The sequence below is a fragment of the Pithys albifrons genome, chromosome 12 (assembly GCF_047495875.1).
Source record: "Pithys albifrons albifrons isolate INPA30051 chromosome 12, PitAlb_v1, whole genome shotgun sequence".
In the NCBI taxonomy this organism is placed as follows: Eukaryota; Metazoa; Chordata; class Aves; order Passeriformes; family Thamnophilidae; genus Pithys; species Pithys albifrons.
In genome coordinates, this window is record NC_092469.1 from 20617910 (window position 1) to 20630000 (window position 12091).

The following is a 12091-nucleotide window of genomic DNA, read 5'->3' on the forward strand; positions in this document are numbered from 1 at the left end:
ATCCTGGGATAGTGGGAGGTGTCCCTGCCCATGGCTGGAGGTGGGACTGGATGAGCTTTAAGGTCCTTTCCAACCTAAACTATTGCATGGTCACATATTGGGCAGTATCCAGCGTTCAGAGCAAAGGCTGGAGTGCTCTGAGCCCCAGATTGGGCAGCACTGAAGAGCCAGAGCAATTCCCAACTCAGGCAGCAGGTACTAAATACACAGTGATGTTCCCATCCAGTTTTCCACAGGGAAACTCAACTCAGGGATAGATCCAAGGGGTATTTGCACACACAGGCTCTTGACAACCCTCCTGATCTGTGTGATGGAGTGGAAAAGAGAAATTTTGCATTAACTCTGCACATTTAATTCTGAAGCCTGACTGGCAGAATTTAAGTAGGTGTATGTGTTTGGGATAAAAACACAGATAAGGAAAAACATTTCCACACAGTCTGCTTCAGGAGTTTATTTGCAAGTCAGATATCTCCCAGATTGCCTATTTTGTAGTAATTTGTCTCTGAAAAGATGAATTGAATATGAGAAACAAATCTCTTCAGGAGAATCTGTGTTGTGTGTTTTGGTGAAATAGCCAAGTGTCTGTTTCTATGGGAATTACATCTAGGCCAGGTTGGGTTTGGCTTTGGCCCATGGCAGGGGGTGGAATGAAATGAGTTTTAGGGTCCATTCCCACCCAAACCATTCCATGATTCCGTAGTCTGTATAACACTGATCAATAGCAAAGCTGAGCACATCTGCCAGGGGAAATTCAAGTTGGAGATCAGAAAGAAATTCTTTGCAGAGAGAGTGCTCAGGGATTGGAATGGGCTGCCCAGAGAGGGGGTGGATTCCCCATCCCTGGAGAGTTTTCAACTGAGCTTGGCCGTGGCACTGAGTGCCATGATCTGGTAAAGGGACTGGAGTTGGATCAAGGGTTGGACTTGGTGATCTGGGAGGTGTTTTCCATCCCAATCCATTCTGTGATTCTGTGATCTCATCACTTTGGAGAACATCTGTGGTCTGTACCCACTGACTTTGACCACGCATGTGAAAGTTGTCATTTTTACAGTGACAAATCTGTGAAGAAACTCGCTGCCCTCCCAGTCCCTCAGCCCCTCAATAAAATCACAGCAGCTGCTCCAGAGCCAGCCAAGCCCGGGGATAATCGGGAGGTGAGGAGGAAGGAGCGTCAGACACGGACTCCACCCAGGAGGTAAGAGAGCTGCGGGTGGAGAGAGCCCTGATCTCCTGGCAGATACAGCAAACATGGGTTCTCCTCCAGAGTACCACCAAGGCTCCTCAGTGTTGAAGGAGAAATCCATTTCATGGGGCAGGGGGAAATGGGAAGAGAAGGAAGGATTGGGGGTGAATGTTCAGCACAGTGAGTGGCTCCTGCCTGTGGAGGCAGGTGGGGGATGAATTTGGGGTGGAAGACATGAATTGTGTCAAAATCAGGGCTTGGAGTGGGGGGAAAAGGCATTTCTGAGAGCTGCTGGTTGTGGAGGGAAGAAGGTGTGTTTGGTCAGAGACAGATCTGATGGGATGGAGGGTTGAGCTTTGTGGTGTGGGGTTTGGACCCTGTTTACTGCACACCACATGCAGGGAGTATTCCTGTGTGGCCTCAGGAGCATCCAGCAGTTCCACGGGAGGTGAGGAGGGAAAACTCCTCTGCTTTCACTGTCCCAGTACACATCTTGCTGGCTCCCTGCCCTGCTTTCCGTTCCTGCCTTCATCCTGTGTGACTCCAAGTGACTTGTTCTGTCTGTTTTACTTGGGTTTGTTGGGTTTTCTTCCTCCTCCCTTTGCCTTTGAAAGGAGAGAGGCTTCTCATGGCTTTCAACCAAGGAGCACTTGTCTGTACTTAAATATATTTATCAGGCTTATCCATTGTCCTGTATTAAAAATGTTTCAGGGTAAATGCAGGCATCATTCCCTGGTTTTGGAGGGACAGGAATCACCTGAGCACAGCAGAAACTCCTCGTGCATCCTTCTAACTTTAGAAATTCTGAAATAGCAGTGTGGTACCTCTGTGTCTGGCCTGTGGAAACAGCAGTTGGGTGTGTAAGAAATGCATTTCCCAGAAATGTCCATTTTATGAGCACACAAGGAGTCTGGGAATGTTTCATGCCTGCAGTAAGGCATGTATGGTTTTCTTGGATCATTGGAGATTTTTGAAGTCTGTTTTCCACTAAGGTTTTTAGAAGCATCCAAGTCAGTTCTTAATTTTCCATGGGATTGTATCTGAGGGAAAGGCCTGGGCTGTGCAGTTCTGTCTCCACTGGTAAAAACTGATGATGGCAGTTTCTTTTCTCTAGAAACTGTCAGTTTTAGTTTCAGTTTCTCTTATTTTAGTTAATAATTAATAATTAATACTCATCTCAGACTTTTTACCCACCTTCCCTTACTCTTTATTTCAGTCTTGGAGTTTCAGGGTGTTTTTTTCATGTTTATTCCCACTGCCCTGCCCTCTCCAAATGACAAAACAGTTCTGTTAGTGTAAGTCCTGCTGTTTTAGTCCCAAAAATGTGTAGTTATTTGTAGAGCCTGAAATGGCAAGGTAGTCCCACTGCATTACACAGTTAGCAGTTCTAATTTGTAGGAAGCTGTCCTGGCATAGAGTGAATTTTCTTTTTAGTGCCTGGTGTGTTTTGGATTTAGGATGAGAATAACGTTGATAACATGTGGATGTTTTGGTTGTTGCTTGGTAGCTTACCCTCAGTCAAGGACTTCTGAGTTTCCCGTGCTCAGGAGGGAGGGAGCACAGCCAGGACAGCTGACCCAAACTGGCCTTGGGGATTCTCCACACCACAGGACATCATTCCCAGAGTATAAACTGGGGGTGGTGCCTGAAAGGGGCTGGTCACTGCTCAGGGCATCTGTCAGGGCGTGCATCACTTGTTTCTCGTGGGTTTTTCCCCCTCTCTCTGCCCTTTTCCTTACAATTATCACTGTGTGAGGGTTGTTTGCTGTCTTGCAGGAGGACCATCAGTGGCAGCATCAGTGGCAGTGCCAGCAGCTACAGCGGCTCCAGCTCCCGGTCCAGGTCCTTGTCTCGGTCTCTCTCCAGATCTCATTCCAGATCATCCTCTGCCTCAGTCTCCCACTCCCCATCTGGGTCCAGGAAATCCAGGTACAGCCTCAACCCTTCATTACTTTCATTTAAGTAGGAGAGATTGTGCCCGTTCTTCACTGCTGTGGCTTCTTGCAGGGAAAACTCCCAGAAGCTCCAGGAGGGAGGTGGGATAAGGTTGGGTGGGTGTTACAAATCCCAAGTCCTGAGTTGTGACAGGAGTACAGTTCTGGAGAGAGACTTTTCACAAGGGCATGGAGTGAAAGGACAGAGGGGGAATGGCTTTAAGCTGAAGGTGGGGAGGTTTAAGTGGGATATTTGGAAGCAATTCTTCCCTGGGAGAGTGGTGAGATCCTGGCACAGGTTGCCCAGAGAAGCTGTGGCTGCTCCATCCCTGGGAGTGTCCAAGGCCAGGTTGGACAAGGCTTGGAACAACCTGGGCTGGTGGGAGGTGTCCCTGCCCATGGCTGACCTTTAAGGTCCCTTCTGACCCAACCCATTCCATGGCTGTATGATTCTGTGTTTTCCTTGTGGTTTATTCAAGGAAATTATCTTGTCATGTGTGTCCAACTGCCCATTTAACCTAAATTGCTACCAAAACAACTCCCTATGGCCAGGATGATCCCACATCCTAATTAATTTACAAGTAAACAGTTTCAGGCTATGGGGCTTTGCTCTCTTAAACCTCTCCTACCTCTGCATGTCCCTAGGGAAGATGCTTGGCCTGCAGGAGAGGTAGGTCAGAATATCCTTAAAAGGCCCAGCTAATGATATTTTCCTTTGCTGGTAGAGTTGCACAGCCAGTTCCCTTTGTGTTTAGCCCCAAGTGAACAGTTGTAAGGCTGTTAGTCTGTGGGATGTGTAAACAGCAAACTCCCTCCAGCAAGGAGTCAGGAAATAAACCTCTTTCAAGTCATTCAGTCACGTTTTTACATCTGCTCACACACAGAAGTCCTTGAAAGCCCACAGGCACAGCCTTGAAACACAGCACCTCCCTGGGACACAGATTTAAGAGTAGACCTGTAGTGCAGAACTAGTGGATTAAAGAGGATTTGGCTCTGAGCAGGTCTAATTCACATCCCTGAACTCTGTGGAACTTCAAGCTTCAACATCCGCGTTATTTTACGGAAATCCAAACTTGTTTACCACATGCTTGTCATGTTCATCAGCTCAGGGTGATGCAAGAGGTTCAGAGAGCCAGGCACAGGTGGGAAAAACGAACAGAGGAGTTGCTTGTGCTGCTCTGGGACTGTGGGTGCTGCTCCTCCAGGGGTGTGGGAAAAGGGGAAATGGAGGAAATACTCTGTGTGCCCAAACCAGCTTTGCTGTGACATCTCTGTAACCTGGAGAAGGAGTTTCTGGCACATCCTGTCACCGTTGCAACAGTCCATGTCACCTCTCATAACTCAGCTGCATCATGCTTAAGTTGGGGATCAGGGAAAGGCTCTTCCCCCAGAGGGTGGTGGGCACTGACCAGGCTCCCCAGGGCAGTGGGCACAGCCCTGAGGCTGCCAGAGCTCCAGGAGGGTTTGGATGATGCTCTGAGGGACAGGGTGGGATTGTTGGGGTGTCGTGGACAGGGTCACATGTTAGACTTGGTGATCGTTGTGGGTCCTTTTCAACTCAGAATATTCCATGATTCTGTCATGCCAGCAGGTACAGACTGCAGTTCATAGGAGGGCTGGTGTGTGCTGGAACTGCCACAGCCTGTTCAGTTATCCCAATCCAACTTCCAGCCAGGGAGCCTGGATCTTACTGGCAGGGCAGGTTGGTGTGGGCTGTGGAACAGGCTGGAGAGGCTGCCTGAATATTCATGGAGTTAACATACACCTGGAGTGGTTTGGGTTGGAAGGGACCTTAGAGCTGATCTATCCAACCCTCTGCCATGAGCAGAGACACTTCCCAGTATCCCAGGCTGCTCCAACCCTGTCCAGCCTGGCCTTGAACACTTCCAGGGATAGGCACTATTAGGAAATGACCATCTTGAAGGCATCCTCCCTGTTGTTGCCTGTTGTGACAGTAAATGTTTGCCAACACCAGGAACCCTGTCAGGGAACCCTTGCCCTGAACTGCAACACTGACCTGTGCCAACACACCCTGCTTTCACTCCTTGTTTTCCTGGGCAAACAGTGACCTGTGTACATGTTGCCTTAATTGCCTTAATGCTGTTTATAAATAAACATTCTTTTCTCGGCCTACATCTGACACGTTTGGGAGTTTTCATCCCATCAGCGCCCCAGGACACACATCCTCTCTTCCTGCCCATTGCCTGCCTTGGAGCTTCCTGACATCCAGCCAGGGGAATGGCAAGGGGTCTCATGGCCTCCTGGTTGTCGTTGCTTTCCTGAGCTGTTGGTTGTTGGCAGGTCCCTGAGCGTGAGCAGCGTCTCCTCCGTGTCCAGTGCCTCGTCCAGCAGCAGCTCCGTGCGCAGCGCCGACTCCGAGGACATGTACGCGGACCTGGCCAGCCCCGTGTCCTCGGCCAGCTCCCGCTCGCCCACCCCTGCCCAGCAGAAGAAAGGTAGGGGGACCTGCTTTGCTGGTTTTGCCTCTATGGAGTCCTGGGAAAAGAAGGGAAGAGCAATGAGCCATACACGGCTTGCTTGGGAATACTCTGGGCTCCAGGGAAATCGTTGAGCAGAGACCAGGGGAGCCCAGAGGCTTCAGCTGGGGAGGGTGAGGCTGTGGGGAAGGGCCTCTAAATTTGTTGTAGAGCAAATTTACATTCATGTCCTTCAATTCCTGTGCCTCTGGCTGTCTCATGCCTTTATCTCCCTGAGAGTTCTGCCTCTGTCCTATTCCCTTTCACCCTTGGAAGGTGGTGGTGAAAATCTGGACAACTCCAGTATCGTGTTGCTCTTTCTGTTGTTTTTAGACTGTAGCAGAGTTGGTGGCAAAAGCCTTTTGTTCTTTGTGTTTTATGTTCCTCTCTGTGGCAATTCTGACTTTCTGAATCCTTTGGGGCCACATGCTGTGCTAACTGGTGTGAGCTTTTCCAGTCCCTGTGTCAGCATCCTCTTGCCCTGCCTTCCAAAGTATTCAGTCCTAAGTCACCACATCTGCTCTCTGATTTCCACAGGAAAGTCAAAAAAAGAAGACAGTGCTAAAGAGGAGAAGCGGAAACGGGATGTGCCTGCCCAGCTCCTGAAATCAGCCAAGCCCACCCAGGGCAGCAAATCCCAGCAGCTGCTCCAGAGCCAGCAGCCCTCGGCCCCCCAGTCGCAGCAGGGCGGCTTCAGCGGGCACAAGGAGATCAAACTGACGCTCCTGAACAAGGTGAGGGCGGTGGGAGGTGGCTGTGGTTCCTCCTTGCAGGGACCCAGCAGTGGGTGGGATGGATCTGGGCAGAAGGCGAGCTCCAGGCTCCGTGCTGGCGGGATGAGCTCAGCCAGGTAGGTCTGGAGCTGGATTGGAGGCTGGCAGACAGAACCAGTCTGGCAGCAACACACCCTGTGGTGGCTTCAGTTTGGGACTGTGTTGGCGGCTTCCCTGGGGCACATTCCTGCTGCAGCTCCAAGGGCTCTTCCCGCTTGCTCGAAGGCTGGAGCCAGAGTCAGTGCCACATGTGCCAGGGCCTTTCCCGCTGGGAGCACGCTCCTGGCACACTCCGAGCACGCTCTCCTCCCACTGGAACCAGCTGCTGGCAAGTCACTCACTGAGTCAGGAGGGGAAAAGTGTGCCCACCTGGCTCTTCTCTCTTTTCCACTGATCCCACTTGCCCCAGTTTGGAGCCTCTGGCAGCGATTGCAATCCAGATCATGTGGGAGAGTTTGGGCTGGTGGGGCTTTGTGCCGGGGCAGGGTGTTGGCCCCACTCACGTGGGCAGGTTCCTGTTTTTGAAGCGTTAATATTTTGCTCTGACAGCCCAAATTCCCCAGGCAGTCTGAGGCTGCACATTTCTCTACTTCCCTGTGCTCTGACGTGGGGTGGCTTTATCACAGCCAGGAAGCTGCTCCAGAGGGAGGAGTGTGCAGTGACACATGACTGCCAGCACCCCCAGAGCCTGCAAGAAGGCACAGCTCCACATGCCTCCTTGACATCTGCTATCCTTGGTGCTGCTGGAAAAAACAGCCCAAAAAGTTTTCTTTTTTCTGTTTGGAAAATAGCACAGCATTAACCCCCAGTGCAAGGGGATGTTGCTGTTGGCTTCTGGTGGTTGGGAATTATGTGGATCCAGGGAAGGCTTGGACCAGTGTGTGGAAAGAGTTTAATGGTTGAGGTGGTTGCCTGAGCCAGGAAGCATCACAAGGAGGTGGTGGTTCCCTGGAGGGAAGTGGCTGCTCAGCTGGTTTGTCTGTTTGAATTCCATTTCAGGCAGGTGACAAAGGAAGTAGGAAGAGATATGAGCCAGCAGACAAGGACAGGCCAACCTCTCCTCCAGCCAAACGGGCCAACCTGTCCCCTGACAGAGGTGAGACATCAGCCATCCCAGTGCTCCTGGCCTGGCTGGGATCCTGCTCCAGGTTCCTGCTCCGCAGTCCAGGTGGTGCTCAGGTGACAAATGTCCCATGAAAGCCTCTGCTCCAAGAATCCAGTAACCAGGAAGATTAATTACAGTCATGTGTCCCTCCAAAACCTCAGAGTGTTGGATGGCCACCAGATAACGGGGCTGTGTTGACTGTCCTACTGCAAAACCACAGCAGAGGGAAGGCCCTGGGGTGGGTGAGGTCAGACTAAACCTTGGCACGTTGTGCCCAGAGCGGATCCACTGTGTCCATGTAAGTCCTCTAAAAAAACTAGCCCCCTTGCTTTGAAGTCACAGAGTGCTCAGCTCCACATCCATCCCTCTGTGGCCTCCTACTCACTGCTGGTGTCCTTGGATGTGGCTGTGGAAGTCAGGGGAGGTTTAGATTGGATATTAGGGAAAGTTTTTTTCATGGAATGTGTTGTCAAGCATTGACATGGGCTGCCCAGGGCAGTGGTGGAGTCCCCATCCCTGGAAGTGTTCAAAAAATGTGTGGATGTGGCACTTTGGGCCATGGATAGTGGTGGGCATGGTGGTAGTGTTGAGTTAATGATCTTAAAGGACTTTTCCAGCCTTAACCATTCCATGATTCTGAGTCATAGGAGTTTCCTTTACTGCATCCTGGCTTGTCTGCCTTGGATTCCAGTGCATCCTAATGGATCTTATCCTGACAGACAGGCTTGTGGTGGTGCTTAGAAAGGGAGTGCAGGCTGCCAAGGCTCTGGGATGGATGGATGTAATAACTGCCTGCATCACCCATCCTGTGAAATGGGATGATTTCCCCACTTGTGGGTGACACAACCAGCTCTGCCCTGGATGTTTAGAAAGACTTGGGCTTTCCAAGTGTTCTCCCAGGCCCTGAGCCCTCACCAGAGGCAGTAACAGCTTGGAAAACCCAGCTGGTGATCCGAAGAGAGGGACCTCAGTGCCACATTCCAGCCTGTGCTGTCGCTGCCAGAAAGCAGAGGGGAGTGGGGGGAGTTGGCAGCCAGAGGTGGCTGTTGTGACGTCGGAGCCAGCGCTGCCACGTGATGTTGTTTTCCCTGGTTGCTCAGCTGTAGGTGGATCTTGTTGACTCTGGGCTCCAGCCAGCAAGAATTTGTGTGCTAATAACCTGGTTGCATTCGACTCCTGCAGAGGCAGCGTGGAAGGGACTGGGTGAGGTTGAAGTTCACTGGGGTCTAGTTCACAGCTGCTGCTGAGTTGCAGATGAGTGAATGGGCCAATCCATCGCCTTTTATAGGTATAAACATAGCTGTAATTCTCTACTTTTTCTTGGCTAGGTGTTATAAAGCACTTTTTAAGATGTAGTAAGTCATAGAATCATGGAATGGTTTGAATTGGAAGGGACCTTAAAATTCATCCCATTCCACCCCCACTAGACTAAGTTGCTCCAAGCCCTGTCCAGCCTGGCCTTGGACAGTTTCAGAGATGGGGAGTCCAATCCCTGAGGCCTCAAAAACCAGTGACAAACATACCCCTGGCTGAGCTGGGACTGAGCCCCTCTGTCCCAGCACCAGACTGGTCAGTGGTGATGTCCTGAGTCCAGGGGCTGCTGCCATGAGGGACTGAGCACCTTTACAGGACCCCAGGGAGCTTCCCAACATCCCTGAGTCCCCAGGGCAGCTCTGTCTGGGTAGGGCACCATGTGCTGAACAGTCATGGAGATGATGGTGCCTGAAGGATGGTCCTGCTGGCTCCAAAAGCAGCAGAGCTGCCCTCACCTGTCCCTCTTGGAGACAGTACACTTGTGACCTGGCCAGTGCAGAGCCAGCAGGTTTGCAGGCCAAAAATGCCATGGAGGAGCCTTATTCCAGCAGCTGGAGGATGAGGAGAGGCTGGTGCCATCCCCACTGCTGGTGATGCGTGCAGGGGGCTGTGGGGCACAGCCTGACTGGCCTCTCTGCTCCCCCTGAAGTGGGGGGGACACTGCATGAGGTTCTTTTACTGGTTGCTGGTGGACTTGGCCTTTTTTTGGCATGATCTAGTCTCAAAAGAGCCCTGATACACTGCTGGAAGGGTTCAGCAGGTCGGTCACCTGGGCCTTGGTGACAAGCAGGAATATCTCCCCTTTCTCTTCCTCTCTTGACAGGCTCTCGCGACAAGAAGGCGACTGGGAGAGTCTCATCCCCCAAACCGGAGCGGCAGAGGGGCCAGAACCCGAAGCCTTCCCCTGCCCAGGCAGACAGGTGAGTGCTGCCTGTTCTGGCTGCCTGTGGGCCCTGCTGGGCTCAGCTGTGCAGGGGCAGCTCTCCAGCCACAGTTCCATTGCCGTGGAGCACAGCAGGAGGAAGGACACGCAGCGCCCTGGGCAGGTGCCAGAGGTGCTCAGGGCTCTGTGCTGAGCCATTCCACGGAGCCCAGGGGTTTTCTTGAGGTCAGCCCCAGGAAGAGGAGCCAAGTGGGTCAGGTGTAAGCTCAGTCAGTGCCTTGTTAGCGTAGTGTTAATGAGCAAGAGTACAACCCCTTCACCCGCTGCCCAGCTCCTCCTGGCACCCACCTCCAGTGCCTGATTTCCATTTTTCCCAGCCTGGCTCACCTTGCTGCTGTGATGTGTTAAAAAGTGTCCCCTGAAAGGCCTGGCTTTGCACCTTCCCATCCCCTGAGGTGACAGGTGACCACTGACATCCACATTCCTGGTGTCCTGCTCCTGCTGCCGTGCTGGGAATATCCCATTGCAGGACTGGACATGTGGCTCCAGGGGCTGAAGGGTTGTGGCACACCTGGGGCTGCCAATCCTGTAGCCAGATGCTGTTGTTTTGCTTTTCTCCAGTGTCCTTTCTTCAAGGATTTCTGGGAGCAAATGCATCCCAGTGTTTCTTGGCTGGTTGTGCTGTCCCTTCTCTTCTCCCAGCCTGGGCCACGAGTGAGCCTCAATTTCCGTCTGCCAGAGTCTTCCCAAACCAAAACCTCACCCCACTGCCAAGCCCTGTCCTGCCTCAGGTTCTGTCTTCCAGCAGTGGCAGGAACCTCAGCCATTCCAGCCCACTGCTGGTACCGCATCCGATTCCTGACCCTCTAATCCTGCTGCTGCAGTGCCATGTGGTGGGTTTGATGTGCCCTTTGCCCAGCTGGGAGGGGGTTGAGGCAGTTTGGATTTCCCCAGGACACCACAAGACCCAGTGGTGCTGCTGGAAAGGGGCTGTCAGGATTTGGGATCATGGGAATGCTCCAGGGCTGCTCTCCCCTCTTTGTGTCTCTGCCACTCTCTTGAGCTGCTCACTGCAGCCACGAGCTGGCACAGCCTGTGGTGCTAAATTCAATCTGTGAATCTCCCTAGAACAGCTCATTTTTTACTGTTTCCACCAGTTTTCGACCTGAGGCCTTGGGTTTCCAACCTATTTTCTCCCACTGGCTCTTGGAGTGATGTGTTAGATGTGGCAATTCCTGGTATTTTAGTTTAGCTCAGAAATTAGGGAGAAACTTCTCTGTGAGGGTGGGCAGGCCCTGGCACAGGTTGCCCAGAGAAGCTGTGGCTGCCCCAACCCTGGAAGTGTCCAAGGACAGGCTGGACAGGGCTTGGAGCACCCTGGGCTGGTGGAAGGTGTCCCTGCCCATGGCAAGGGTGGAAGGAGCTGAGCTGTGAGGTCACTTCTGACCCAACCCCTTCCACAGTTTCATGGTTTATTGGGCATGGTGGGATTCAGTTGCAACTTGAACTTGATGATCTTGGAAGTCTTTTCTATCCTTTATAATCCCACCAGACCAGATACCTTTGAGATTTTTCCAACACCTCTCACCCACCTCTCCCTTCTCTCTCTCCCAGGAAACGCCAGCTGTCCCCTCAGTCCAAGAGCTCCAGCAAAGTCACGAGTGTCCCTGGCAAAGGCTCCGAGCCGGGTCCTGCGGCCGTCAAGGCGGGCAAGGCCAGCACCCTGTCCCGACGGGAGGAGCTCCTGAAGCAGCTCAAGGCGGTGGAAGACGCCATCGCCCGCAAACGAGCCAAAATCCCGGGAAAAGTATAGTGGGCCGTGCCCCGTAGTGACTGTTGATGTTTTTATAAATAGTGGAAAAGCGGCCACTTTGGGATTTTGCAGTTCTGTCTTCATTTTGGCTGCGATTCTTTTTAAAAAACCCACACAAAACAAAAAAATCAAGGAAGTTTTGTCAGCCGAGACTCGCGCCACGACTGGCTCCGGCTCCGCCAGGGCGAGCGGCTCCGGATCCGTGTACATTCTGCACAGAGGACTCCAGCCCCGTGGGGTGCTCCCACCTCTCCTCTCCCCCCTCCCCTCTTTGCTAGCCTCGAGTTGTATTCTCCTAGTTAGCCCTGCTGTGTGTTGAGTGTCTTCAGCAATGCAGTTCTAGTTCCTGTGTGCCGAGAGAGCCGAAAACTGCTGTGAACTGCTGGCAAACCCCTCCTCCCCCAGGAACAAATATATATATATTCTTGCCTCAGCCCCCTCGGGAATGACCTGTCGTTTTTCGGAGCAGCAGATTGGTTCAGTTGATTTCCCAGGAGCCCTGCAGGTGTTGTGGGCATGTCCGTCTAACAGGAGGGTCCTTTGATTTTTTTTTTTCCCCTCTCTTTATTTTTTCTTTTTTTTTTTTTTTGGAGGGAATTCCCTGAAATA

General features: G+C 52.1%; 1 protein-coding gene across 4 annotated transcripts in view; it reads left to right on the plus strand.

Annotated features, from left to right (window-relative positions):
- ZC3H18 (zinc finger CCCH-type containing 18) overlaps window positions 1-12091 on the plus strand; it is a 47289-nt gene that overhangs the window by 35181 nt on the left and 17 nt on the right. For all 4 annotated transcript variants that reach the window (XM_071567448.1, XM_071567451.1, XM_071567449.1 and 1 more), the window contains 7 exons: window positions 1052-1195; window positions 2960-3112; window positions 5419-5573; window positions 6132-6328; window positions 7367-7463; window positions 9610-9706; window positions 11284-12091. The exon at window positions 11284-12091 is cut by the window's right edge and continues 17 nt beyond it. In XM_071567448.1, the coding sequence (XP_071423549.1) occupies window positions 1052-1195; window positions 2960-3112; window positions 5419-5573; window positions 6132-6328; window positions 7367-7463; window positions 9610-9706; window positions 11284-11482 (1042 nt within the window). In that variant the 3' untranslated portion in view covers window positions 11483-12091. The remainder of the gene's footprint in view (window positions 1-1051; window positions 1196-2959; window positions 3113-5418; window positions 5574-6131; window positions 6329-7366; window positions 7464-9609; window positions 9707-11283) is intronic.